Source organism: Polypterus senegalus, chromosome 12, assembly GCF_016835505.1.
Source record: "Polypterus senegalus isolate Bchr_013 chromosome 12, ASM1683550v1, whole genome shotgun sequence".
Taxonomy (NCBI): domain Eukaryota; kingdom Metazoa; phylum Chordata; class Cladistia; order Polypteriformes; family Polypteridae; genus Polypterus; species Polypterus senegalus.
This window is the reverse complement of record NC_053165.1, coordinates 70,673,306-70,700,447: the sequence shown is the minus strand read 5'-3', so window position 1 is coordinate 70,700,447 and position 27,142 is coordinate 70,673,306. Positions and strand designations below refer to the sequence as shown.

The 27,142-nt window shown below is 37.2% G+C and overlaps 1 protein-coding gene and 1 long non-coding RNA gene across 2 annotated transcripts in view; one reads left to right on the top strand and one right to left on the bottom strand.

Moving 5' to 3' along the window:
• The window catches only part of LOC120540968, a 67,069-nt gene extending 62,252 nt beyond the window's left edge, over positions 1-4,817 (bottom strand). The window contains exon 1 of the long non-coding RNA XR_005635904.1: positions 4,768-4,817. This is a non-coding gene — a long non-coding RNA (uncharacterized LOC120540968). The remainder of the gene's footprint in view (positions 1-4,767) is intronic.
• A 7,110-nt stretch (positions 4,818-11,927) lies between these two features.
• On the top strand, positions 11,928-26,757 carry ppp1cc (protein phosphatase 1, catalytic subunit, gamma isozyme). Its single transcript, XM_039772170.1, has 7 exons — positions 11,928-12,212; positions 22,425-22,556; positions 22,733-22,963; positions 24,313-24,417; positions 24,501-24,724; positions 24,844-24,978; positions 26,309-26,757. The coding sequence occupies exons 1-7, from the start codon at positions 12,158-12,160 to the stop codon at positions 26,396-26,398; spliced, it is 972 nt and encodes a 323-aa protein (XP_039628104.1). The 5' UTR covers positions 11,928-12,157; the 3' UTR covers positions 26,399-26,757.
• The last annotated feature ends 385 nt before the right edge of the window (positions 26,758-27,142 follow it).

Below are 27,142 nucleotides of genomic sequence, written 5' to 3'. Positions count from 1 at the left end.
CAATAGTCATATGAAAAAGTTTGGGAACCCCTCTCAGCCTGCATAATAATTTCCTCTACTTTAAACAAAAAAGAAATCAGTGGCATGTATTTAATTTCCTAGGAACATCTGAGTAGTGTGATGTTTTCTGAACAAAGATTTTTAGTGAAGCTTTTTTTAGTTGTATGAAATTAAATCAAATGTGAAAAACTGCCTGTGCAAAAATCTGGGTCCCCTTGTAATTTTGCTGATTTGAACGCATGTAACTAACTACTCAATGCTGATTACTTGCAACACCAAATTGGTTGTATTAGCTCGTGAAGTCTTGAATTTCATAGACAGGTGTGTCCAATCAGGAGAAAAGTAAGATGGTCAATTGCAAGTTGTCAACCAATTTCACTCCAACCAATCCCTTAATTAGAAGCTACTAATTAAACCCATTATGTAATTCCATGACCTGTTTCTGCTCTCATCCTGCCACAGCAGACATTTCCAAAACTGCTGAATTTCTGTTTTTTTTTTTTCTAACAACATCGTCAAGATGCTTTGGTGACCTGAGAAATCAACCTTACTGAGACCTTCACCTTTCTTTATGTTCAGATATTGTGTGATGGGCACAGGTGAGCTGGTCATGTGGTGGCTTGTTTTGTGTCTCATTATTGTTTGGCTGCTAGTTAAGGAAAGAGAAACATCTAAAGACCCCGAGTCAAGTTAACTAAAACTAAGGAAAAAGAAATTAATTGGCAGCAAAAACTGGTCACTAATAAAGAAGATGGTTAGAATGAAAACCTGCAGCCACTGCAGCCCCTCCAGTACTGGAGTTCGACACCCCTGGTTAAGTAGTAGTCAGTTCATTACAAACTAAAACTGTGATTCCACACTGTGAGAGTCGTCAAGGGGCTGTGGGAGTTCTACCGCTAGCTTCAAACAGTTACGTTTGTCAAAACAGATGAACTTACTGAGGAGTGTCAACTAAAATGACTGACCAGCCAAAACTTGATAGCTGTCTTTCCCAACACTAGGGATGAAAAGGCTGTGGATGTGTAAAAAAAAAGGAATAAGCATGAGAAATAAAAGGTTAAAACAGCTTGCTGTATCATTCCTGAGTTTCTCACAAGTGATCCATAATGCTGCTATGTACCAAAATTCTCCAGCGGGTAAAAAAACAAAACAAATCTGTGTACTTTAAAGACTCAAAAATTAGAATTTCTCTACCGGAAGCAATTCCTGCAAGATATCAGATTCAGGGAAAAACTCTTGTTAAAATAATTCTGGGTACTTTAAAGAGTTCAGCATATCCATCTCTAAAATTCCGGCAAGATATCAGATTTAATGAAGAACTCTGTTTAAAAAATAATTTAGATTTTTTTAAAAACTAGGGGGCTTCGCTCGCCAACTCCTGGGCCTGCGCTACACACCAGCATCTTTACGATTCTGTTGCTCACATATGGGGATGCAATTGTAACAATTTAAACAGATTCTTATTTTTATGGGAAATGTTGCATATGCATAATAGAACTATTTTACATTGCAGTGAGTAATTAACCATATTAAAAAAGAGTAAAACGTAATAATTTGAAAGTAAATTATGTTTCATGTTGCGTTGCGTAATACAATTTCATTCTGTTTGGCTTTGAAATTAACATGCAAATACTTTTTAAACTTACACTTTTACTGTAAAACTTCAGTAAAAACAATTTTCGGAATGAACTTTACATCAATATCGCATTGAATTTTGATTCCGTGTTTGGACTTACATCGTGGCAACGCAATGTATAACTGCCCGTGAGTGAATATCATTTCTTTCTTTCTAATAAATAAACCGACTTTTTAGAATGTTTGTCTCTGTGATTTGTTAATTGACATAGCGAAAGCTATTCTAACGGGAAACTGCAAACGTTTTATTGTAGAAAGTTGATTCTGTTCATCTGGACATAGTTTTTTTCCCGATACATTTCATCACTCATCCAAGTGACTTCCTCAGTCTCAGACGTTGCACCAAACGTTTTATTACAAATGGCATCTCAAGATCTCCTTTGATGTCTAATGTTATCCCCTGAAGATGTACTGCTTTACCTTTCTGGAATACATCCTACTTTCAACAGTAATTCGGCTGGTGGAAGACCGGACTGTGTTAACAGTTGTAGATATTCTTCGTGATATTGTAAGTTGATGTTTTCATCTTCTGCACCATCACCACCAACTGTTTCAGCAGAGTCTATTGATACGCATTTAACCAATTTGCTGTGTAGTTGATCGACAATTTTCACGTTAATTTGTTAAAGTTCATTGTTTCTCGGTGCTAGGATTGCCCATGTACTCATTTCTTCTGTTGATAACCCTTGGTGATGAAATTCTTCAATAAGATTTGGATATAATACGTCTTATTTAATTGAGAACTTAAAGTGAGGAAAATGTCAAAATTTATAAGGGCTGAGAGTGCAGGAAGTGTGTCTGACAAAAGCATTCACACCAATGAGAGGTGAGAGGGCCACGGGCGTGGTCTGAATATGGTTGAGAGGAGGGCGGGACTTGAAAACATCTCATGGCCAAGGTCTCAACTCGACATGACATGAAAATATCTTCCAAAAAGTCTTGTCTCAGGATTTTTTTATACAATAGAGAGATAAGTTATGCTTGTTTAATGGCAAAATATTTAATGTCCAAGAAATTATTTAAGGAGAAAAATGGCAGTGTTCCTCATTTTTAACGGTAGTTGAGGTGAAAACAACCCAAAATCAAGAATTTGCTACACATTTGTTTTGCTCTCAACCAGCATTTTCTTTTCTTTCTCTTCATATTCTTTCTAAATAGCTGGGAATTTTCATTAAGAAGATTAAAAAGAGGCCTTTTTATTATCCAGGAGAAAGAGAGAAAGTAATCGTTTCAATGATTTTAATAGAAATATGCAAGGTCAGGTTGATCCATCCATTGTCTTGACCAGGTAACAAGTAAGTAAATGGTAAAAGAACCCATACAGTAGCCTTCATGTATTGAAAGAAAAAGAAAAAAGTGCATGTGCCACAATTTGAATAGGAAATACAAAGGCAGAAAGCTACAGTAACTAGTTCAGGAGTATTTCCCTTTGTACCTTGCACTTGGGTGCAACATACAGCATCTTTAAAAATGAATTTCCTTCACCCTTATCTGGATCCATAGGGAACACAGGATTGGTTTCTGATGAACATGGGGAGAGTTTCCACCAGGACAGAGATTTTATATTGTTAAGTGGAGTGTTAGCAGACACCTGTGGGACATTCCAGTGCAAAACATGGGATTATAAAAGGAATAAAAACTGCCAAGTGTTTATGTCAAGTTATTTTGTGTAATCCACACCTGGAATGTGGGGGCTGGAGCCAATCCAAGCTAACATGGGGCACAAGGCAGGAACAAATCATGGATGGGGTGCCAGTCCATTGTATGGCGTGCACACACACACACACACACACACACTCTAGGGCTAATTTAGCATCATCAATTCACCTAAAAGTTGGAGGAAACCAGAACATGCAAGCTCTACCAAGGAGGACCCAGAAAGTGAACCCTGGTCTCCTTACTGCTATCACAACTTTTTGTAAAGAATAATTATATTTAGCAATTATATGTGTAATTAATAATATTTCCAAGTCTGAATAATTCACTTTAAAAAGTTAGTACATTCTGTATGATAACCTTATTTTCCCCCCATTTTAAACATTCAGCTCCTAAAAACTGGATGTGGCAGAGCAATTCTGTTGCCAGATCTCTCAAATCCAGATTATTTTGTGTAATACTATGGAAATCGCCCCCAGTTTTGCCTGCAGAGCACACCTGTAGTCTTAACAATCATTTGATAATAAATAAATATTGTAAGTTCATAGGGTTATTATTCTTTTTTATATTATTGTTTTTATTATTGTATTATTAAAGGGTTACTACTTAGAGTTGATTTACATTTTTGTTTCTGCATGCCACACAATGTGCAACACACACGCTAGCACCAGAATTGCTGAGTATAACTACCTTACCACGACACCACTGTCTTCTTTAAACGAAATAATCACCACATCTAAAAATGTCTGTCTTTCTAACCAGAAAAATCTCACATGTAATCAGTGATTAATTCTCAGCTCAGTGGTATGAAGTAACACCCAAACCTGTGAGGTTTTGCCTCTTAGGACAGTCTCCTTAAATTCCCAGCTGCTATATTCAAATAGTCAGGTACGTAAACGTACAATATGAATTACTTTGCGGGTCGCAAGCATTTTCTTACGGGGCCCCAGGGTTCTGATTCTGGGAATGCAGTTAAAGCTCCAAAAGGGTGCGGTAATCGTACATAAAATAATACATAGCAAGAGAGTCTCTACCTAAGGGCTAAACATCCTATCATGATTCATAACTTAATAACGTGCCAGTGCAAAACATTTTGGGATGTCTGTGTTGTGCAGATTAATGTGAGAAATTTTATTTGTCACTTTGAAATTATTTTTGTATTTGAAATGCCTGGTAAGTGAATATGGATTACATAATAAATGTGTGGCAAATCCATAGAGTCGGCTGTGTTATGAAAAAAAAGAGTAGTAATTCGGGGTACGGGACATATTGACGTCAGACTGTAATACACAGAAGTGCGTTTCAAACGCAAATGGTTTGCTTAGCGGTGTGACTCCATGTCCGAAATGGGAATGCAAGAGGCGCGCCCGGGCGAATTCAAGCGAATACAGCCTGTCACTACACTACAGTCCATTGAGCCATTTGAAAAAGACAAACTTTTACCTTTAAACCGCTATGGCATTTTTCAGCACTTACCTGTCACCTCCACGCGTTCGGCGCAAGACGTCAAAAGCACTTGATGGTTGCCGCCTCTTTTTCCGTATACTAAAAGCCCCGCCTTGATTTTGAAGGCTGAATGGCGATTGGAGGAACCCGCTCATCAATTGAGAGACGTCACGAAGCGGGTTGCTTCTTCAGGCTGCAGCGTGGCACCGCGGGGATTTAAAGCAGACGCCGTGCAGGTAGTAAGTGTGAAAATAAGTCTTGGTTTATGCAAACGATACAAAAAATATTCTGCTTGTAGCACCATTGCCAAATCAATTAATTTTATTTTTGCCTCACATCAAGCAACACTCATTACCCGATAATGACAAAGTGAAAACAGGATTTTAGACATTTTTGCAAATTTATTAAGAAATAAAAAATTTCGCATTAAGACAATTTATTCAGACTCTTTCCTATGATAATTGAAATCTGGCTCAGATGCATCCTATCCTGTTGATCGGCATTGAGATATTTCTACACCTAGCTTGGAGTCAATTCAATGGATTGGACTGATTAGGAAAGGCACGCTCCTGTCTATGGAAGGTCCTGCAGCTGACAATGGGTATCAGAGCAGAAATCAAGCCATGAGGCTGAAGGATGGCACAGATCTAGGCAAGTATAAAAGAAATCCTACAGAATTGAAGGTTCCTAAGTTGCCATCATAATTCGCAAATGGAGGAAGTTTGGAACAACCATCACTTCTCGTAGAGCTGGCCAACTGAAGGGCTATGAAAAGACAGGTGACCACAAACCCGGGGGTCACTCTGGCTAAGCTCCGGAGAATTGAGAAACTTCCAGATGGACATCCACCACTGCAGCACTCCACCAATCTGGTCCTAATGTCAGAGTAGCCAGACAGAAGTCTCTTCTCAGTAAAACACACATGGCACCTAAAGGAATCTAATGGATGGCATGCAGGGAATGGCATCCCTATCGGGATGGGTTTCAGTCCCTTATCTAGCCAGGAGACCATAGTAATTAGTGGGCAAAGAAAGGGGCTGAACATTCTTTGCCTTAACCAGGAGCTTGGTAAACGCCTTCCCCGTTTCCCACAAGTACAGCACAGTCTTTCTCTCTTCCTCCACTCCTCCTGACAAGCTTTGTCCCCTTCCACCCGACTCTGGTTCCCAGTGTAATGGCTGCTGGCTCCTTTTATAAGACGCCCAGAAGTGCTCCAGGTGCTTAGGTTACAATGTGAGCTACCACAGCTATGCTGATGACACACAGCTGTACTTATCTATAGCACCTGATGACTCCGACTCTTTCGATACACTAACACAATGTCTTACTGGTATTTCTGAATGGATGAATAGTAATTTTCTCAAACTAAATAAAGAGAAAACTGAAATTTTGGTAATTGGCAATAATGGATTCAGCGAGGTTATCAGAAATAAACTTAATGCACTAGGATTAAAAGTTAAGACGGAAGTAAAAAATTTAGGGGTAACCGTTGACTGTAATCTGAATTTTAAATCGCATATTCATCAGACCACTAGGACAGCATTTTTTCATTTAAGAAACATAGCTAAAGTTAGACCTCTTATATCATTGAAAGATGCTGAGAAATTAATTCACGCTTTTGTTTTCAGTAGACTAGATTACTGTAACGCACTCCTCTCAGGACTACCCAAAAGACATAAATCATTTGCAACGAGTGCAGAATGCAGCTGCTAGAATCCTAACTGGGAAAAGAAAATCCGAACACATTTCTCCAGTTTTGATGTCACTACACTGGTTGCCTGTGTCATTCAGGATTGACTTTAAAATACTGCTTATGGTTTATAAAGCCTTAAATAATCTCGCTCCATCTTATATATCGGAATGCCTGACACGTTATATTCCAAATCGTAACCTTAGATCTTCAAATGAGTGTCTCCTTATAATTCCAAAAGCTAAACTTAAAAGAAGTGGTGAGGCGGCCTTCTGCTGCTATGCACCTAAAATCTGGAATAGCCTGCCGATAGGAATTCGCCAGGCAAATACAGTGGAGCAATTTAAAACACTGCTGAAAACACATTACTTTAACATGGCCTTTTATAACTTCACTTTAACATAATCCTGATACTCTGTATGTTCAATTCTTCATAATAACTATTCATGGTGGCTCTAAAATCCGTACTGACCCCTACTCTCTCTTCTGTTTCTTTTTCCGGTTTCTTTGTGGTGGCGGCCTGCCACCACCACCTACTCAAAGCATCATGATGCTCCAACAATGATGGACTGAAAGCCAGAAGTCTACGTGACCATCATCATCAGGTACTTCCATGAAAATATGATGATTTATGTTAGGTAGAATGCCCAGAGGGGACTGGGCGGTCTCTTGGTCTGGAACCCCTACAGATTTTATTTTTTCTCCAGCTTTTGGAGTTTTTTGTTTTTCTGTCCACCCTGGCCATCGGACCTTACTCTTATTCTATGTTAATTAATGTTGACTTATGTTTATTTTTTATTGTGTCTTCTATTTTTCTATTCATTTTGTAAAGCACTTTGAGCTACATTTTTTTGTATGAATATGTGCTATATAAATAAATGTTGATTGATTGATTGATTATTGGCCTACTTCCAGTCGCACTTCCAGGTGTTGGGGAAGAGCATGACTCGGCAGCAGTTGCAGCACCCCCTGGCCATGCCAATGGAACCCAAAAGGCCTGTATCACACTCCAACTCCTATAGAGTTTTGCGGGAATCCAAGGCACCTCTGCAACCCAGGGGGGCTGCCACCTAGCACTCTAGGGGAGGTAATGCTCTGGATACACTCCAACCCCTGGTCCTTCCAGCACAGAGGCGTCCCGGCCAGATACACCACATCAGATAGCACTTTATTTGTCTCGAGGGGGAAATTTGTCTTTGTACAGAAGCTCTTTAGAGTAAATAAATAAATACATAAATAAGTAAATAAGTTCAGGAAAAAAAGAGAACAGCAATGAGAAGCTTCGGCTTTTTGATCTGCGAAAGAGTAAAACAATCAGGGCCTGTCTATTGGGAAATACACTATATATTAAAAAAAAAAAACTTGAATTTGCGTCCAGTTCAATGTTGGCTCTTGCCTTGTGCTGTAGTGCTCCTGGGGTATGTCATTGCCCCCTGAAACTTTAGATTGGATCAAATAGCTTCTGAATGATTGGAAAATAAAATATATGACCTGTGCTTATTGGACTCCTAAATTAAGATTCCTCGCTATGATATTATTTAAACTTTCAAAGCATGGACAGTTACAAGACGCGTACAGCCTCCACCAGGACTTCTGTGGCTTTGTGTAACAAGTCACTGCATTTTTCTTACAAAACTGTGGAAACCAGTCATTAGAGAAGAAGAAATGCCACTGTGCTTTGGCCTGCTTCCATTGCTGTTTTGGATGCAGCTGCACCAGGGAACAAACTGAACATCGATATGCGTCAAATTTCTTTTAACACTTCAGAACGCTAAGACGTTTAGGAAGTAACACCACAGCGTGCAGAAAAAAAAGTCCTTGCGCCTTGGAACATTTGCTTATTTTTCTAAAAGCAACAAGCAAGCACTCCAATGATTTGCTCGTTTTTTACACTGCCGGGCTAGACATCTTTGAACAGCTGTGAAACTCTGCCAAGAGTGTTTTACCAATGGCCTTATTGAAAGAGATATAGTGTGTGTGTGCATGTCTCTGTGCGTGTGTCTGCTGGCAATCTTCACTGGAACCATATATGGAAAAACAGGTGTCTTTTTTTCAAGATGCCCCTAATTTGCTGAGCAGTTGTGAAAGCCATATTTTTCCGGCTAAAATATCCCCCAGGCATGTTTCGCAGCAGCCTATGAAACTGTGTAGAATGAATTGCAGTTCTAAATAACCATTGAGGTCAGTAGTTGCGCCAACACCGAGACCCCTGAAAAGTTTCACAAAACCTGCCAAACCTGATCCATTTAACATAAAATAATCTTCTCAAATCATCTGAACCCACATAGAGGGTCACGGTGGTGTGAGGGTGTACACGCAGCATTAGGGAAAGGAGCCGACCCTGGACATGGCACAAAACCATCCAGGGCCCACTCAAGCTACATGGAAAATGTGAAGTCGTAAAAGCACATCTTTGAGAAGTGTGGGGGGATACCCATACAGACAAACAGGGAGAATGTGAAATCTCTACACAGGTAGTAACTGAGAGAATATTTGAATCCAAGACATTAGATCTGTTTGAGAGAAGAATGACCACATTTGATATTACCAATGTATTTTTTCATTATTTTTTTCTAATCCATTGTTACACACATGCGAATAGGAGGCAGCTAAAAAGTTTGATTAACTGTAATTCTACACCAGACCAGGGGGTGCACTGCAGGTGTGCTGACTGTCCCCCTCAGTTCCCTGCAGACCATTCTAGGGAAATCCGTCACTTAAGCCTCTGGCACCTCTAAAGACGTCACATCCAGTCCTGGTGCTTACGACGACGTCACCTCCAGTCCTGGTGACTATGATAATGTCACTTCTGGTCCCGGTACCTTTGATGCCACCAGTTCCGGTCCTGGTGCTGGTGACGACATCACTTCTGCCTATGATGACATTGCTTCCGGTCCCGAAGATATCACTTCCTCCACTGGCATTTTTAAGGATCTCTCCTACCTTTCCCACGCTCTCTTTGTGCATATGGCAGACGGAGCTGCAGCATTTAAGCCAGGTTCTGCCATGTTCTGCAACAGCTTCTCCCCCTCTGTCGTCTGGGCTCTAAACTCCCTTCTTCGCAGATCTGATCCTTGTAGTCTATCTACTGTATATACATGACATCTGGTACAGAATTATTAGTTGTGGTTATCAATTTTGTATTGTAAAATAACAGAGGAAAAGAGATCGTAAATGTTTAGTCTTCTTTAAATGGTCGTTGCCCGTTGTCCCAAGATGACAGTTTATTCGGGAAACTCAGAGGAAGAGGCGGGTTTCGTAGGCCGAGGACTGGAAGTGTTGTCATCCGTCAATCATTCTTTCTGTAGAGGGAGGTAGAAGAGAGGCTTTTGATGACAGCACCAACCCCTGGCTAGGAGGGTAGTTACTATTAACTTAGCCCTGAGGTTGTCTCCCAATGACACGTGTGACAGTATTTATTACTGTCTGTTTATTTCCACTTTATTTATTCAGAAAACTATTTGTATTGAGTAGCATAGTTTATTAGAGAGTTGTTCTTTTTTAACTTGTCTTGCACTGGGTCTATGTTATGCTATATACTGTAAGAGAACCCACAGGCATTCATAAAGAGTTGGGGCACCCACAGGCAAACCCTGTATAATTTGAAAAAGATTATAAACATGTTAAAAATCAAAAGAAACATCCTCACAGGCGGGAGTCTCAAAAGTGACTGATTAAAGATGGCGGAACTTCCGGTGATAAGGACATCTCAGGCAGGAAGGGGTTGGTCCAAATGGACAGACATGGGTGGTAAAGCCGTCAGTCTTCCGGTCTACAGAGGGTGGAAGAGACAATGTGTTTGTAAACAGTGCCATCCTGCGTACCAGAGGGATATTAACATCCCCAAAACCTGTAAGGTGTCCACAGTGCGCACGTGCAAGACATTATTTGCTATTAATATAAATGTTGCACTGTGGCCTTGGGGAACATTGAATGAATGGTATGACAATAAAACCACTTGACTTGTCTTGACTTGATGAAATCTACTTGAGTGCCCTGCTGCTAAAGCCTGTCATTTTTAATAGCAATTCCAAAAAAAAAGAAAAATTCAGTATGTACACACATCCTCCCTGTAATAACAAAACTCATTTTTCAGTTAGTTATGACAATTGAGACATAGATGGTATTTACGCTGCTGTTGCTCTGTCACCGACACGAGACAGGTGGCATACATTAGATAGATAGATACAGTAGATACTTTATTAATCCCAAGGGGAAATTCACATTAGCACATTCAGCAAGTCCTATTTATTCCAGGTATTGGCCATGTGATCTCAGTGGATTGTGTTTCAGCTCAGTCCTGAAAGCCTCACCTGAAGACACTAGTGGAAATGAAGAGATAGAAAACACGAAAGACATTTTACACTTTTACATCACATGATGCGTGGGCTTTGTGGGATCACCAGTCATCATCAATCCTCAGACTGTTTAGGAACTATTAATACTCATCAGTGCTCAGTGTGAGTTTTGCATGCTAACACTGGCAGGCTACAGAAAGTGACTTAGGTTTTTTATAGTACCTTTCATAATGAGCATTCTCTGTAGGTGATTCTCTGGTGAACAGTAGCACAAAATGGAGCAGAAAATGTTAAGGAAGCAAGGAGTAAAGGAACAGCCCCTCTTCTACTTTCCATAACCACTCAAGGCTGCTGCTTCCAGTGCATTAGATTTGTTGATGATGATCATGAGTGATAGATAGATAGATAGGGAAATTAAGTTTTACATAAAATCAAAATAAGAAAATAAATACAAATATTCTTCTTGTGAGAGCTGGTGAAACACTTGTTCCAAATAATCTATTTTCAGCCTGATGTTTAATATCAACATTGATGTTCAACAGGAGATGCATGTTATTTCATGTTTACGTCCTCATCGTGTTTACCCTTCAAAGTGCATTTCACTTATAAATGATGTGAAAGGAACTATTTCAATTAATGATTTTTTTCACATCTATTTAAGGATATAGTTACTAGATGTTTTTCATTCAGATTGCAATAGTAGTGTGTGTTTTTCTTTTTAGTTTGAATGTCCACACAATAGTTGATACCATTCCAGTCTTTTAATTTCAGATCACTGGGTTTGACATCTGCCCAGGTCATCTTCTCTTTAGAGCTTTTAGTTTCTCCGTGTCCAAAAATGTTTGTTTTTTTTTCATATATGAACTGAAATGTACCGTTTGGAGTGATATAATTAAAATATTTCCATTGACCTGGTCTATGCATGTGTTAGTGGGGCTTATGATAGCCTGTCCAGTCCAGGACTCATTTTTACCCCCTGCTCGATGATCCTGAGATCTTCTCCTTCTTCTCACTAGACTAAATGTGGATTTTGCTGACACATTCACTCACTGAATGGATGTTTTGCGTGTTAAAAGCGGCCAAAACCCAGCGGCACTTGTTGTTGCGTCGGGTGGATATAAAGACTAACGTTTGTGACACTCGGCCTCCGTCATAAGTTCTTCTCTACGCAAGTAGTCCCGCGCGACTGAGTACCCTTTTGTATCGCTGCGCCTCTCGGCGGCGGCGGGCGTAGAGCTAGGTCGCGGCTGCCATTTGTTTTTTAAAAAGGGAATGGTGGCTGCTGTTATCGTCGGATGTGAAATTCTGTAGCGGTGTCCGACTCTCGGGTATTAACATTTTGGAACAGAAAGGGAACTTTAGTTTTTCCAGGGAAGCTTCATAGTAGAAGCAATTTTTGTTTTATTTTTTTAAGTTTTTTTTTTTTTAAGTTATGGCTGATATCGACAAGCTTAATATAGACAGCATCATTCAGCGGCTTTTGGAAGGTAAGCTGGGCGGACGTAAGGAAGGCGACTGGTGGATTGTAGAGCTTTATTAACAATAAGGCCAGTAGCTGTCAAAGAGTAAGCCAAGTGAGATTTATAATTATCGTTGATTGGCGTTCATGCTCGGGGATAGAGGAAGGAGGCCATTTTTCAGAAAACTACGAAGTGCAAATGGAGGATCTCGACGGCGCTATTGTTGCCCTGTAATTCCTCCAGGCCGCGAATATTAAAGGCCGCGTTTCTCCTCCGTCCGTCCAACGGTGATGTGTTGAGCAAACTCGTCTCTGGCTTAACCGAATTGTTAAACACCGGGTGTTGCGTTTTGGAAGAAGCGAAAGAAACGAGGTGTTTGTCGTGATGCTTATTCGGATTTTTGTCCATTACGCGGTACTTCCTTTTTCTACTTGCTCCGTTATTTGTAATACTAAAGGATTTCTCTTTGGTGTTACATTATACATATTTCTTTAGCTTGTGGGTTTCTTGGTATGGGTAACTTGTTGGCGAAAAAACAAATTTCAACTGTTAAAAAGCGTGATTATAAATTGATAGCCGGCATGAAGACCAATGGTCACTAGAGACCAAGCCTTGGCAATTTGAAGCCAGTCCCGCTAGCGGTGTCCTCGCAGGCGTTTTTTTTCGTTGCCCGATTTTGCTCTAAAAAGTATCTCATATTTCAGTGTATACTATTACGGATTTATTTTTTAGTTAATTTTAGGCACCCCAGACATTTTTATCCTGTTTATATAAGCCTGCTTTTAGAAGCAGTATTCCCAGTAAAGCCCTATCGGTAACCTTGTATCTTGTGTCATTTTTGATTGGATTTCGGTGACTCTGGAGTGTCGTCAGTGATTAATGTTTGGGCTGTAAATTCTAAGCATGTTATCTCTACGTTATGATTTTATCGTATTAGTAATATTTTTAAATTGCTTAACCTAATTGAGATTGATAGGGAATGTCTGCCATTCCGGCCAGTATTCAGTGTAAGGCCGATTCTGGATGTGGGTTTGGTCGATCGTAGTGCCCACTTTACATACTTAAATACCCACATCAAGAGAACGCGCAAACTCCACACAGACCGCAAAGGTGCGTGTTCAGGCAAGGATGCCCCTTGAGGTAAGGGGACTAATCCCTTTTCCACTTTGCTGTTGAACGTAGATATGTAGGCAGTGTAAAGTATGACAGGTAGTGTGTAGCATAAGTAAGGCTTTGGGCTTAAAACCCTTGTTTATAATAGACAGGACTCTGAAGTTGGTACATGAAACGAATGACCAATGACTCCTTTGTTTTTAATTAGTCTAATATTTATTATGTTGAGAGAAAGCATACAAAATAAAATTAGGAGTGGTCTCCCCTAGACTTTGATATGGGAAAGGATATTTTCAGGAGTAAACCCCGCAAGACAATATTTTTATAGTATGTACATTAAAGAACCATCAACATCAAATCAATAATATAGTGAACAATTATAATTAAAGTTGAATAAATCAGACACTGCAGCTGCGTGAATAAAACGTAAAGTACCACATCCAGTTAGTGGAAATAGTCCAAAAGTTGACAGAAATCGACATTTTGTTCCTAATACTTGTTTGTAAAGTTTGGTCGACCTAAGTGAAAGCATACTCAATTCATCATATTTGTATATATACACACACAATTCCAAAAATGGTGTTTTCGGACTTGGGGAGGTCTAAAATGTCGAGATTCATCAAAATCTCAATCAAATTTTTGGATGATTACAATACTTTCCCAATACTTAGTATACGAGAAAGTAAAAAGGTAGTTCCTTGTTGTGCCACTGTGAATCATCAGGCTACCGTTAATCATCCTACCCTGTTAAAGTATGGGTTTAAAGCAGTGTTTCCCAAAATCGGTCCTGGTGAACCCCTGTGGCTGCAGGTTTTTGTTCCAACCAGCTTCTGTTTTCAACTGAACTCCTGGGCTAATTAAGTGATCTGATATTTCTCAAGTTCTGTGTTTAGGGAACAATATAGAAATTAGAAAACTTAAGTTTGCTGAAAAAAAAATGTAAATGTACCAAGCAGTTATATAGGAATAATGTATTTTGTTTCTTTTTAACAGTATTTTCATTTTGATTTTCATTCTACTTTTCTAGGTCTTCAAATTGTTTAATTAATTATTTACTAATTAGTGGGTCTTACTCTAAAGTAGTGGCTTTTGGTTATTCTGCGTTTGCCTGCATGTCTGCTCTGCTTGTTTTTAATTGTCATTATTAAGATATAACGAAAGGGAAAAACTGCACAGAGGGTAAAATATAATGAAATCAACAAAAGAGAGTTAAGCATTATAGCAAAAGCAGAAATATTTTTAAATATCTTATAAATGTAAAAATCATGCTGCAAAGCTTTTCTGAATGTCGAAGAAAAAAAAAAATACCAGCAAATTAAATGAGTTCAGTGCTTTCAGGTGTTGTCACTGATTAGGAATCTGGTTGGAACAAAAACCTGCAGCCACGAGGGTCCACCAGGACCAAGTTTGGGAAACACTGCTTTAAAGGATGTGCTGATGCTGTTGTCTTTTTTTAGGTTTATTAAAGTAGTTATAAACCTTAAGCAGCAAAAAGACAAAAGAAGGGGTGCTAGTTGGATGAGACTTTATTCTCCTTTTGATTAACTCTTTTATCTGGATGTTCCCCTTTTGTCTATTTAAAAGTAATTTTTAAAAGTTTGCACAAAACTTAAGCCAAGACTAATAATTAGACCTGCAATGCTTTTATGAAAAGACTAGGTCAAAATAGTTTAGTCAGATTATTATATTTGAAATTGGAAGTTCAAACACATTGTTTCATTTTATGTTTAGTTGGTTGGTGGGATCAATAAGTTTTTGTTTTTTCTCTCCGACTTGAGAATAATTAACTGCTTCTGACTCTATAGTCTGGGGGAAAAAAACAGCTTGCGCACAGGCCAATTTACAGTAGTTGGATATCTGGACATGAAGAGAACATGCAAGCCCTGCACAGATAAGAGGAGGTGTGGTATGCCAAACCAGGACAATATCTTCAAAGTATCTTTTGACAGTTTGACATTTACGTAGCATAAATATGTGAAATACTGGCATGTTTGTCTTTTCCTTGTACCATAGTAAACCGTTAAGTGATGGTATTCACTGGGCACATCACAACAGATTGGTTGTACAGTATTTTATGCACAAGTTTCACTGTTTGCGTCAATGTCTGATGACTAGTTCACATTGTCATCACTGTTGATTGATTGATTCAGCTAGTGGTTTGGTTTCAGTTCTAAAATTGCTTTTATAGCTTCTCATTTACATGTTCCACTCATGAATGTTGACGAGTTTTAGAGTGGAAAAAACATATAGAAATGTACAGGTTTTTTTTTTTTTTTGCAACATGTTAGTTTTTTCCTCTAGATGGCAGCAAAGTACTGCTCTGAGGAGTATTCAAGCTTTATATTCTAAAATGGATCATTAAATATTGCCCAGAGTCTGACTTGGTCTAAGTCATGCTAGAGGTTAAGACTCGGGACTTGAAACCCTTGTCCATCATAGAGCTTTTACACAGACCAGTTTATAATAGCCAGGCATCCAGATGTTGAGACCGTGCAAGCTCCATACAGGTAACAAAGGTGTAGATTTTCAAACCAGCATGCCCTGTGACGTGGGGGATATAATCCTCCTTCCATCTTGCCTGAAGAAGGGGCCTGAGTTGCTTCGAAAGCTTGCATATTGTAATCTTTTTAGTTAGTCAATAAAAGGTGTCATTTTTGCTTGGTTTTTCTCTACATCTTCATTCCATAATGCCTTTGATAAGTTATTTGGGTAGCATAAAAATATTAAATATGTGGCAATCGGTGTATAGCTTAGTGGTTAGGACATTTGATTTCGTAGTTGAAATATTAATATTGTGGGTTCAGATCCTGCTGGTTATAGTATTTGATCATGAGCAAGTCACTTGACCTGCTTGTGCTTCAATTGTATCTCAAATACAAGAGGCCTTGGATAAAGGCTTCCACTAAATAATTTTACCTTATTTCAGGACTGAAGCGATAAATTAGTTTCATTGCACAGTTAAACAACTTTTTGGTAACCTGTCAAATTGTGAAACTTACTCTTATTTTGGTACACGAGCATAGATTTGTATAATAACGGAAAGTAGAAGTACTTTAACTACTGGAAGAAAATGTCATAGTCTCTGTTGTGACCTCGCGGTGCTATCCTTTATTTTAATTGTCTCTTGATTACCAAATTTTTATTGAATAAGGCACTGTGAATAGTTCAGGATTTATTTACATCCACCTTGGGTTTTTTGATGTGTGATTGCAGATTGATAAGGACCTGAGGATTTGTCTTGTTTGAAAATGTGGGAACATCAGTACATTATTAGTTCAGGTTTGTTTATTTGGACTTCACCCTGTTAATGCTCCTTGTACTAATTGTGGGGAAATTGAACAGGTTTTGTTTTTGGTTATTTATCAGTGTATTTGAATAAAAGTATTAGAATCTGAGATTTGCAAAATTGGTCTGCAGTCTTGTTTTGCCTGCTTTCCTAAGTTACCAAAATAAAATGCTGTTAACTGGTGAAACCAAAAACTATATATAATTTTTTTTTCTCTCCTGTGATTCATGTTGACTGTGATATCATACATATCACTTTGATGAAACCTTTAATGCAAGCCAAGGTGACATTTGGAGATGAATTAGAGTCACTCTTAATCAGGCTAGGTGTGAATTTAACTGCTGCAGCAGTGTCATGAGGAGTCTTAATTCTTTTCTCATGGAAAATAAATTTTTAGGTGAATGGTTAGGAGTAATTAAGCAATGTTTCAAATACTTCTAAACACAAAATATTTAGACAAAAATATTTAATTATTAGTGCTGAAATGCTTGTTTAGACAAGATTTGTAAAAATGTTGGTACATGTAGTTTGGATCTAAGTGTTTTATATAACTGCACTGGATATATCTTGAGTTAATTCTTTTTGCACTTTGGTCGCATTTGTTTTAAACTTGTTTTGTGAGTTCTGCCATTATGGTATAGATTTTCCATCCAATAAACTTATCCTTTAAGTTTAGGTATAATCTGTTAAGGTTTTCTTCTTCAAATAAAGAACTTGTGCCTTGGCGTATGTCTCCTAAAGTTTTATTCTTCTGTTGTTTTTCTTTTGTTAAACAATTGCTTCCCCAAACCGTTTTGGTCACTTATGTTAATGAAGTTTGCTGGCAGCTGTTTCCTGCCTAGTGTGAAGGTACTGAAGTTCTATTATTCTAAGTGGGAAACTCTTGTAGAGGTAGGTGTACACGGGACCAGTCTCATCCTGTGTCTGTTCCTACCCTACAACCTGAAGCTACCATTCTATGTTTCTGCTTGCAAGAGCCTGATTGTCTCCCTGTGTCTGGTGATCTTCTTTGCAATGGAGCAAATCATTTGAGTTTCCCCGACACCTTTTTGACACATTTGTAAATGGTTATGCTTACATGTAGTCTGTTTTTCATTGGATTAATGGCAATTTTTGCAGCTTGTGGAATCAGTTTGCTCTTCTTGGATGTAATTTGTTGTGAAGGGAGTTTGTATCCGGTTATTAGTAGGAAAGAAGGAGTGAGGTTCCAATCATTTTGATTTCTGCAAACAAAATGTGCTGTGACCGTTGTTGTTCGTGCTGCAACATGTCCCATTTAGGATAAGTTTGCTAGTATTAACCTTTATGCTTTCCTTTATAAATACTATTCAGAATTTCTTTTTGGCTCTTCTGATTTAAAATAAAATTAATCTGGTGTGCATAATTTTTACTAAAGTTTAATTACATTTGATTCAAATTTGCTTGCACACTGCAAACTAATGTTACCAAATCTGAACATTGCATGAGGTTTTTAGATGAACCACCACTTTTTTTTTTTTTTTTTTCCATCCAACACAAAGATTTGGATAGTTTTGATAGTTTTTCATTTTATATTTTGCATGAGGTGACGACCTGTGTTTTTGTTAAATACCACACTGCCAAGTAACAATCACAGTGCAAAGTATACAAGACCAAATGGCATAGTTAAATAAACTGTTAAACCACACTAGTCATTGCCGCTTTCTGATACACAGCAGTGGCACTACCTTCCAGCTCTTGAGTGGAAGTAGTGTGATAGTACTGAATGTATGCACTAAAAATATTTTAGTCAAGTATTAATAATGTTAAAGTAGGAACTGTGTAGTACCAAATATGTCTTCACTTGGCACTCACTGTATTTGATGTTTTTAGTGACTGGTTTCAAGACTCAAACATCCAATTATAAAACCAGTCACTAAAAACATCAAATACAGTGCCAAGTGAAGACATATTTGGTACTACACAGTTCCTACTTTAACATTATTAATACTTGACTAAAATATTTTTAGTGCATGCCATCATAAATGGTAAGCAAGACAAATGTAAATAAGCAGAAGTAAAACACAACATGTATGCTTTTCATATTGGCAAAGCTCTTGACTTCATGCTTGTGTATTTATGTTAACAACTAATTATGGAAGTTCTCTCTCTTATGGCCAACCGGAAGTGGTGGTGTAGCGGTTTCTAAAAATAACATTTCTATAGCAGTCCTGTGAAGTCTTGTACATAAAATCTTTTGATTATATGTTCTGACAATATTGGATTAGTCTTGAAAGTTTTAAATGGTGGCTTCATATTAGATGCCATTAAAGTAGTATTCAGAATGTCTGTTTCAAAGCCTATGAGATCATACTCCAGTCAAACTGTCTCACTGCATCTAAAACATACATAAGGAAGCTAATGTTAATGAAAGTCCTTATGTCAACTCTGTTCAGACTAAGCAAGTACTTAAATCTTTCTATACGTGTATGAATCATCTTCTTCTTTTTTTTTTTTTTTTTTTTTTTTTATTAAAACTAATTTTAGTAGCCTCTGTGTATGTAGTTAAGTGATAGTGACACTTGGGCTTATTGCAACACTAATATTGTCTTCACAATGGAGCACATTTTTATTTGAATTATTTAGTTCTTTTTTATATTTGCTTTGTCTTAAGGCACATCACTATGCAGGAATATTCTGTAGATCAGTTGTGTATAATTGTGAAATTCCCTAGTTTCATTTAACACACAGGTGCTGGGGATTTGTTCATTGGTGAATGACATCATGCTATAGCTGTGCTGGTGGTGTTTACAAATACAAGTTTTACAATTTTTGGTGTAACAAATGCAGAACTTGGATAAGGAGTGGTGTCTACTGTTACCCAGTCCTTTGAGGATGCATTGTTTTTAAGCAGTCATGAACAATTACTAACTAGCAATGTTTTGTTCTACCTTTATATGGATGTCCATCTGATTTTGGTCAATTTGATGAGACCTTGTCTATGAAAGAATCAAAACTGCTAAAAGAACAGTTTGTACCTTATGGAATGAGGTGTTTACTACATTGAATTATTTATATTTTAGTACTTAAAGCTTGGAAAAATATACTGCTATACCCTTGGAAGTGCTTTTTTTTTTCTCGGTTTTCTTTTTTTCCATAGTGCATGACAGTAAACAGTTCAGCTGCTTGCTTAGTCTATCCAGGTCTTGTATTACCTGACTCTCAACACAATTTTTCATTACTCCAGTTATCTTTGAAGGCAAAAACATTTTGTTGTAAACGAATGATTTGTGAGTGATTGGAAATTTAGGTTTTAATGCGGCAAGATATACTGTACATTCTGGATATACAGTAGGAATGGAGACTGACTCCTTTTCAGAAGTGGAACATTCACTTCTGTGTTTAACATGTCAGAATGTGAATGGTGAACAGTGTTTTTCTTAGGATGTAGTACTTGCTGCCTTGACCAGGTGAATTTTGCTTTAATATGGAAATTCTACTTTCTGTGAAAATAGAAGCTGCATAATTTGCTGTTTTAATCATAGGCACTCAAAATGCAATAAACATGCTAAAATGTATGTAGAGGATGATGTGAATTCTGAGTAGGAGCAGAAATAAAACAGTGGGTCTTATGGTGATGTTTGTTATACCAAAGTTTAAAAATGTATACAGTTAAGCATGTTAGATGTGATTAGAAAATGACAGCATTTTATTTACAACAAATAAAATGAACAAGCACTCAGCAGTTGTTAGTCCTAAATTGATTAAACATCTTTTTAATATCCTTCTAATAAATAAATAAATTACACTGTTTAAATGTTACTGAAATAGAGCTTGGAATGTTAATTTGAAATGTGACAGAATTGTGGATTGGTGGGTATTTGTGCTACAGATGAAGACTTAACATGCTTCTAACCAGTTTGAGTCAGACTGGTGCTCTGTCTATGAACTGTTACTTGTTCCCTTGCACGATTGCTGCCTGAAGAGTCTGTGCGAAATCAATGGATAGGATTCTCCAAATTTTAAATGACCCTCTGTAGAACACTACCCTTACTGGTGTATTTTCTGTGAGTGCTCCAATAGTAATTTGCTATTATGTTTTATGTTGAAATGTTTTACATAAATCTCTTGTTATAAGAAGACCTTGGGCTATTCAGCAAATCACACGCAAGTAAGGAATCAACCACCCATACACTTTAGTGGAGGTGTTCTGAGATGGGAACTAAGTCAATACCATATCATCTCTATTTTTGTCTCATAGGATCAGCACTGTACATTGTGGTAATCTTAATGAGTTTGACTTAATTGGTACAAAAGACAAATAAATTAAGCATTACACAATTTCTAATTGTGGAATTGTGTAAATAACAATGACCTATACATATTAGTTTTACTGTAATTTTTATCCTTTTTCTATGAGACTTAGTTCTCAGTGTTAATAGAACCTGACTCTTTCTCACCTCATCAGATTTCCATTCTTGATTTTTATTATAACTTGTTTATTAAAATTATTGCTTTGTTTATGCAATTTCACATTATGATTATTTTGTAAGTTGTTGTTTTATCTAATGGATGGTGTACAATTTATCTGTATGGAACAGTGCTTTGGCTTTATTGTATTCTTTTATAATTGTAACTGAGCAGTCATTTAATTGCTTTCATATCCTTGCCAAAAATGGAGTATAGTGTATTTATCAATTTGTTCACATCCATATTCATTATGATGACACTTTAACAAAGTGTTCAGCACTGTGACACACACCATTACCTACTTTTTAAGATGAGAAAGTTTTACTGAGGGCTCTGCTTTTGATGCTTAAAATAAACTCAATTGGGTGTTTACTAGGGTGGGTTTTTCCCCCAGCTCCAAGATGATTCTGCTATTTAAGCTATTTCTTGGAACTTTATTCTATCCCTAGAATCACTTTTATTGTTTGACATTAAATGGTCTAAATATTTAGTTTTATTAGAATGTTTTTCTAGACTTGATATGAAATCCCAAGTTATTTGTTTATCCAAGTTAGAAAAATGTATGCTTTTGGACCATGTTATATATGGTATACTCTTTATTCTCAGTTTTCTCTTCTTCACCATCATTTAATTCACTGTGAAGTGCAAACAATACAGCAGATTGTTTTTATGGTTAGGCCTCCTTACTAATGAAGCAGCTATTTGTAATAAATTAGAGAACAAAGTTAGATAACCTTTTAGATAAAGCATCTAAAGAAGTTGACGTAATGACTACTTTAATTACTGTTTACATTTTTTCCCCAAATCCACACACTTTTTTTGTCAACCTTTTAGTGAGGTGTGCTACTTATGCAATAGCAAACCATGAACCTTTCTCAGTGTGATGTGTTCAAGGGGAGTTCTCGGTATACATTCTAGCCGTTCTCTGCTTTAAATTGAGGGGCATTTCTTGTTTTTAATCTATTACAATAACCCACTGCATAAATTTATATTTTATTTGATAGTAATGTCTGTGGGATTCTTTTGATCACACTACAAAGGAGGCTGACAACATGGTGTTTATTTCACTGTTTACAATGACGTGTTCTATAGAAACTTTTTCATATTAAAAGGTATATGCTAATCACGTGTATTTTATAATCCTGCACTCTAAGGGTAGCAACTTAAGCATTTTAAAAATAAAACTTGGGTGTTAATTCATATGTGGATGTGCTGCATAATCTAATTACCTAATCTTTGGCCAAGGTTTATTTTCGTAATGTTGCTATTACAAAAGAGTACTAGTGATTTTAAATCTCTTAATGGAGTAGGGTAGGATTGACATTGGAAAAAGTGTTAAGATTTGTGTAGTAAAGCAGCATTTTTTTATGCCAGTTTTTTGTAATATTAAATATTTAATTTTTCATTTTTAGTGAGAGGTTCTAAACCAGGAAAGAATGTGCAACTGCAAGAAAATGAAATTAGGGGTCTTTGTCTAAAGTCTCGTGAGATCTTTCTTAGCCAACCTATTTTACTTGAACTTGAAGCACCGCTTAAAATTTGTGGTAAGTACCATATCAATTATACATAACATTTATGCGTGGTGTTTGTTTTTAAAGCTGGATGCATGATAAACAAGTTCAGTTTTTATGTACTTGTCTCTAATCATCTAATAGTGGTATTTAAATGGGGCACAAATTAACGGTTTTGTTCACTAATTTCGCATTTTGTGTTTCCACAGGCGATATCCATGGCCAGTACTATGATTTGCTACGATTATTTGAATATGGAGGTTTCCCACCAGAGAGTAACTATTTATTTCTTGGGGACTATGTGGACAGAGGGAAACAGTCCTTGGAGACTATTTGTCTGCTGTTGGCCTATAAGATTAAATATCCAGAAAATTTTTTCTTGCTGAGAGGGAATCATGAATGTGCCAGCATCAACAGAATATATGGCTTTTATGATGAATGTAAGTCAGTTGTTTCCCTAACTAGAATTTATATTGAATAGTATACCCTTGCATCAAATGGAAGTTGGACAGCAGGCTGACCAGTTTTTATTTCTGCTTCCTGTCAACAATAATCAGTCACAATCTCATTTTATTTTAAGTACTTTATAGGTTTAAAAAAAAATTGTGGTGAAAGTTTTAATTATTAAAAAAAAATCGGCTAAAGGTCTTTCATTCCTTACTTTGGGTATTTTTGCCTCTTCATCCATGCAGAAGACTTTTCTAATTATGCAAGATTCTTAGGCTGTCTTGCATGCACTGCTCTTTTAAGATCTAACCACAGATTTTCAATGATGTTTAGGTTGGGGAGACTGAGGGCAATGGCAAAACCATCACCTTGCTCTTCTTGAGGTATTCCATTGTAGATTGAGTTGTTTCAGATCATTGTTGTAGGGCCTTTTTTAACTTCTACTTTTTGACAAATGGTGGAATGTTTGACCCAGAATTTGGTATTTATTTGAATCCATTCTTCCCTCTACTAATGAAATGTTCCCTGTGCCACTGGCTACAACATAATCCCAAAGCCTGATTGATCCACCGACATGCTTAGTAGTTGATGTTTCTTCTTGAAATACAGCCCAAATTTTTTTTTTTCTCCAAACATCCCTTTGCACACGTAGCTAAAAAGTTCTGGTTTTTCAGTCCACAAGACTTGTTTAAAAATGCATCCGGCTTTTTAGATGTTCATTTGCAAACTTCAGGTGTAGAATCTTGTGGCTCTGAGGCAGGAAAGGTTTTCTTCTGTTGACAAAGCCATATACTGTGCAGCACAACCCCAGAGTCTGTTAAATCTTCCTGAAGGAATTTTGCAGTCCAAAGGGTATTTTTATTTGACTTTCTAGCAATCCTATGACCGGTTCTTTCAGAAATCTTTCTTGGTCTTTCATGCTTCAACTTCCATTTCTTAACATTACCAGCTGAGGAACCTGGTACCTGAAAATGTTTTTTTGTTGTCTTGTAGCCTTCTGGTTTCTGTAACATCGATTATTTTATTTTTAGGTGTGTGTGGGAGCTGCTTAGAGGAGCCCATGGGTTCTGATTGTTCAGACAAGGTTTGGGGAGTCAGAATTTATACAGCTTTGCAATTTGCGTAACATGGCGTTTCCTATCGATAATTTTAAACAAGACTATAAATGTGTGTGCTAAACACCATACCTAAAATAGGCACTCAAATATAGGTGGAGGAGCTATAAAACCAAAATATTTAAGGGGTAGGCAAAACTATTTATGAAGTTATATTGAAATATTGGGGAATTATTTTTCAACATTTAAAATTTCATATATGAATATTGCATGTTTTTACATTGCAGGTAAAAGGCGATACAACATTAAGTTATGGAAGACTTTCACGGACTGTTTCAATTGCTTACCAATAGCAGCCATTGTGGATGAAAAAATTTTCTGTTGCCATGGAGGTATGAGTTTTATTTATTTATATTTATTTATTTTTTTATATGGTTTGTCTTTTTGGCTAACACTACTTTTTATTTTCCAACAGGGCTCTCTCCTGATCTCCAGTCCATGGAACAGATAAGGCGAATCATGCGACCCACTGATGTACCAGACCAGGGTCTTTTGTGTGATCTGTTGTGGTCAGATCCAGATAAAGATGTTCTTGGATGGGGAGAAAATGATAGAGGGGTGTCCTTCACCTTTGGTGCCGAAGTTGTAGCCAAATTCCTACATAAACATGATTTGGATTTGATATGTCGGGCTCATCAGGTAAGTTTTTTGTACTTGGTTGCAGCTTTTTGTGAATGTAACGCAAGTTGTGTGTGGTGGTCCCTGTTTAGCTTGTTTATTTGACAAGGTTTTTTTTTGTTTGTTTTTTAAATTTTAAGGTTGTTGAAGATGGCTACGAGTTCTTTGCTAAAAGGCAACTTGTGACTTTATTTTCTGCACCTAACTACTGTGGTGAATTTGACAACGCAGGTGCTATGATGAGCGTTGATGAAACCCTTATGTGTTCTTTTCAGGTAATCGCTTATTTTGTGTTGACCTTTTGGTGTTTTGATTTAGTCTACTTTCAGAGCTTTGTATTCTAGTAATGATGAACAGTTGTAGCCAGGTTTTCTATTTGTGAAAATTGTACAATTTACAGTATTTCAGATCTCCCTGCACAGTCAAGTTTCCAGTCTGCATGCCAAGCACTGTTTCTTTGGCACTACATTTTTATTTTTCATATTAATTTGGCTTAATTTTCATATAAACGTTTTGAGGAAATAAAGCATGGTAATAATTTAGTATGTTTGTACTCTCTCCCCACTCTAAATTTGGTGCCCCTCTTACCATATCAAACTTCTGTTTCTGTTCCTAATTTTAGTGATCCTTTGACAAAGCTCTTTGTGCATCTCTTCAAATATATTCCATTAAATGACTTGAGTACATTTACAACCCCCATGCTAAGATTGCTGCTATGTTACAAAAAGATCAGCTGTCATCAGCCTGATACCATCCTTCCATTTTATTGATAACTGGGTTAATTGTACTATCTACAGTGCAGTATACAATGCCCCTTAATGATTTAATGGCATGGTGTTTAATGGAACAAAAAGTACTGCATGCGGTTGTGCTTGGCTTTTGTTTAACTCACAGAGCCATTTCTTGTCTGCCTCGCAATCTGCCAAAAAGGTACAATTGCTTGACAATGGCAACAGTTTCTTCCTAAATTTGGGTGTTACCAAAGAAGGTTAAAAATCAACAAGAAATCCTAATCTAGTGGATAAAGGATCAAGCGATCCCATATCCTATTGCAGGGAAGTGATTGTTATTCCGGAACGTAGTGCTATCCCTGATGGTTTATCAAAGTAGAAATGGATGATTGGTACGTGAAATGAATTAAAATGTGGGGTTAGACAAATCTATCCATTAAAGAAAACAATAGTTTAGATCTACAAAAGTTACAGAATGCCATCAATGCTAATAAAGCATCTATTGGGTGTTCATTTTTAAAACTTGAGACTGTGTTTTGAAGAGAGAAGGTGTAAATCAAATTTTCTATTGCAGAAAACTTCACTGTAATGGGTATATATACGCAGTTCTCTGTGCTCCTTTCTATTGTGTGCTGTTTGCTTCCTTATGGATGTTTTTGTTGGATCAGCAGAAACCCTTGTTTAAGCAGAATTTTGCCTTGTGAAAGTGTATTTACTGTAAATGATATAGTAGACTACAAGCTGAGGCAAGTATTTCCCCCTTGGAGATCAATTTACAGAATAGGACTTTATGATATGCAAGTTCAAAGCCATACTCGCTTATGCAAATGGGCAGTGCAATTTTTACATTTTTTTTTTTTTTTTTGCCTTTCAGATTTTAAAACCAGCAGAAAAGAAAAAGCCTAATGCCAGTCGGCCAGTTACACCACCAAGAAATATGATCACAAAACAAGCCAAGAAATAACGCAGTTCAGTGCTATTTGGCATGGACCTATTTACATTCTTCATTTGGAACATTTTTATTTTCTTCCCTGTCGTGTAGTGTACTGTTTTGACTTGCTTGGGCTAGGAAAAAAAAAAAAAAAATAGTGGTTTCTCGCATGTGATCAAAGACCTTCTGCAGCAGCAAGTGAGACTACCACTCCACCTTAACTTTTTGTTCCTCAACTTTAAGAAAGAAAGAATTTCAAGGCTCATTGAAAATGTCATTTAATTGATTTGATCTATGTATCTTCCACTGCATCCAGTTTCCCTCTGGACTCGAGTACATTTTACGTTCAGTGCTACCTGGGACTTATAGACTTCCAATAAAAAGAAAAAAAATATCTGTCTCCCACCATCCCATCCCTCCAAAAATGTCACTTAATGTAAACGCATTGCCACCCTGAGAGGCCCTTTATCACTCAAGTAATCTGTTTACGTAAACACTTGTATGGCTCTTGGTAGATCTGATGCCACCCATCACTAGAATAATAGTGTGTGCCTATGTGTGCATTTTTTTTTTTATTTTTTTTTAGCAGTCTTTCCTGTACTGTATATTTTTAAAGAATAAATTGATTTTAGTTTCAAAGTTTTTTTTTTTATAGTTGTAATCTTTTGAACTCATCGTGTAACATGGAGTGAGGTATAAAATACTGTTGCTTGCTCTGTAAAGCTTTGACGTCCCATCCACCTCAACTATTAAAAGCTGTATGTAAAGCTTTACACA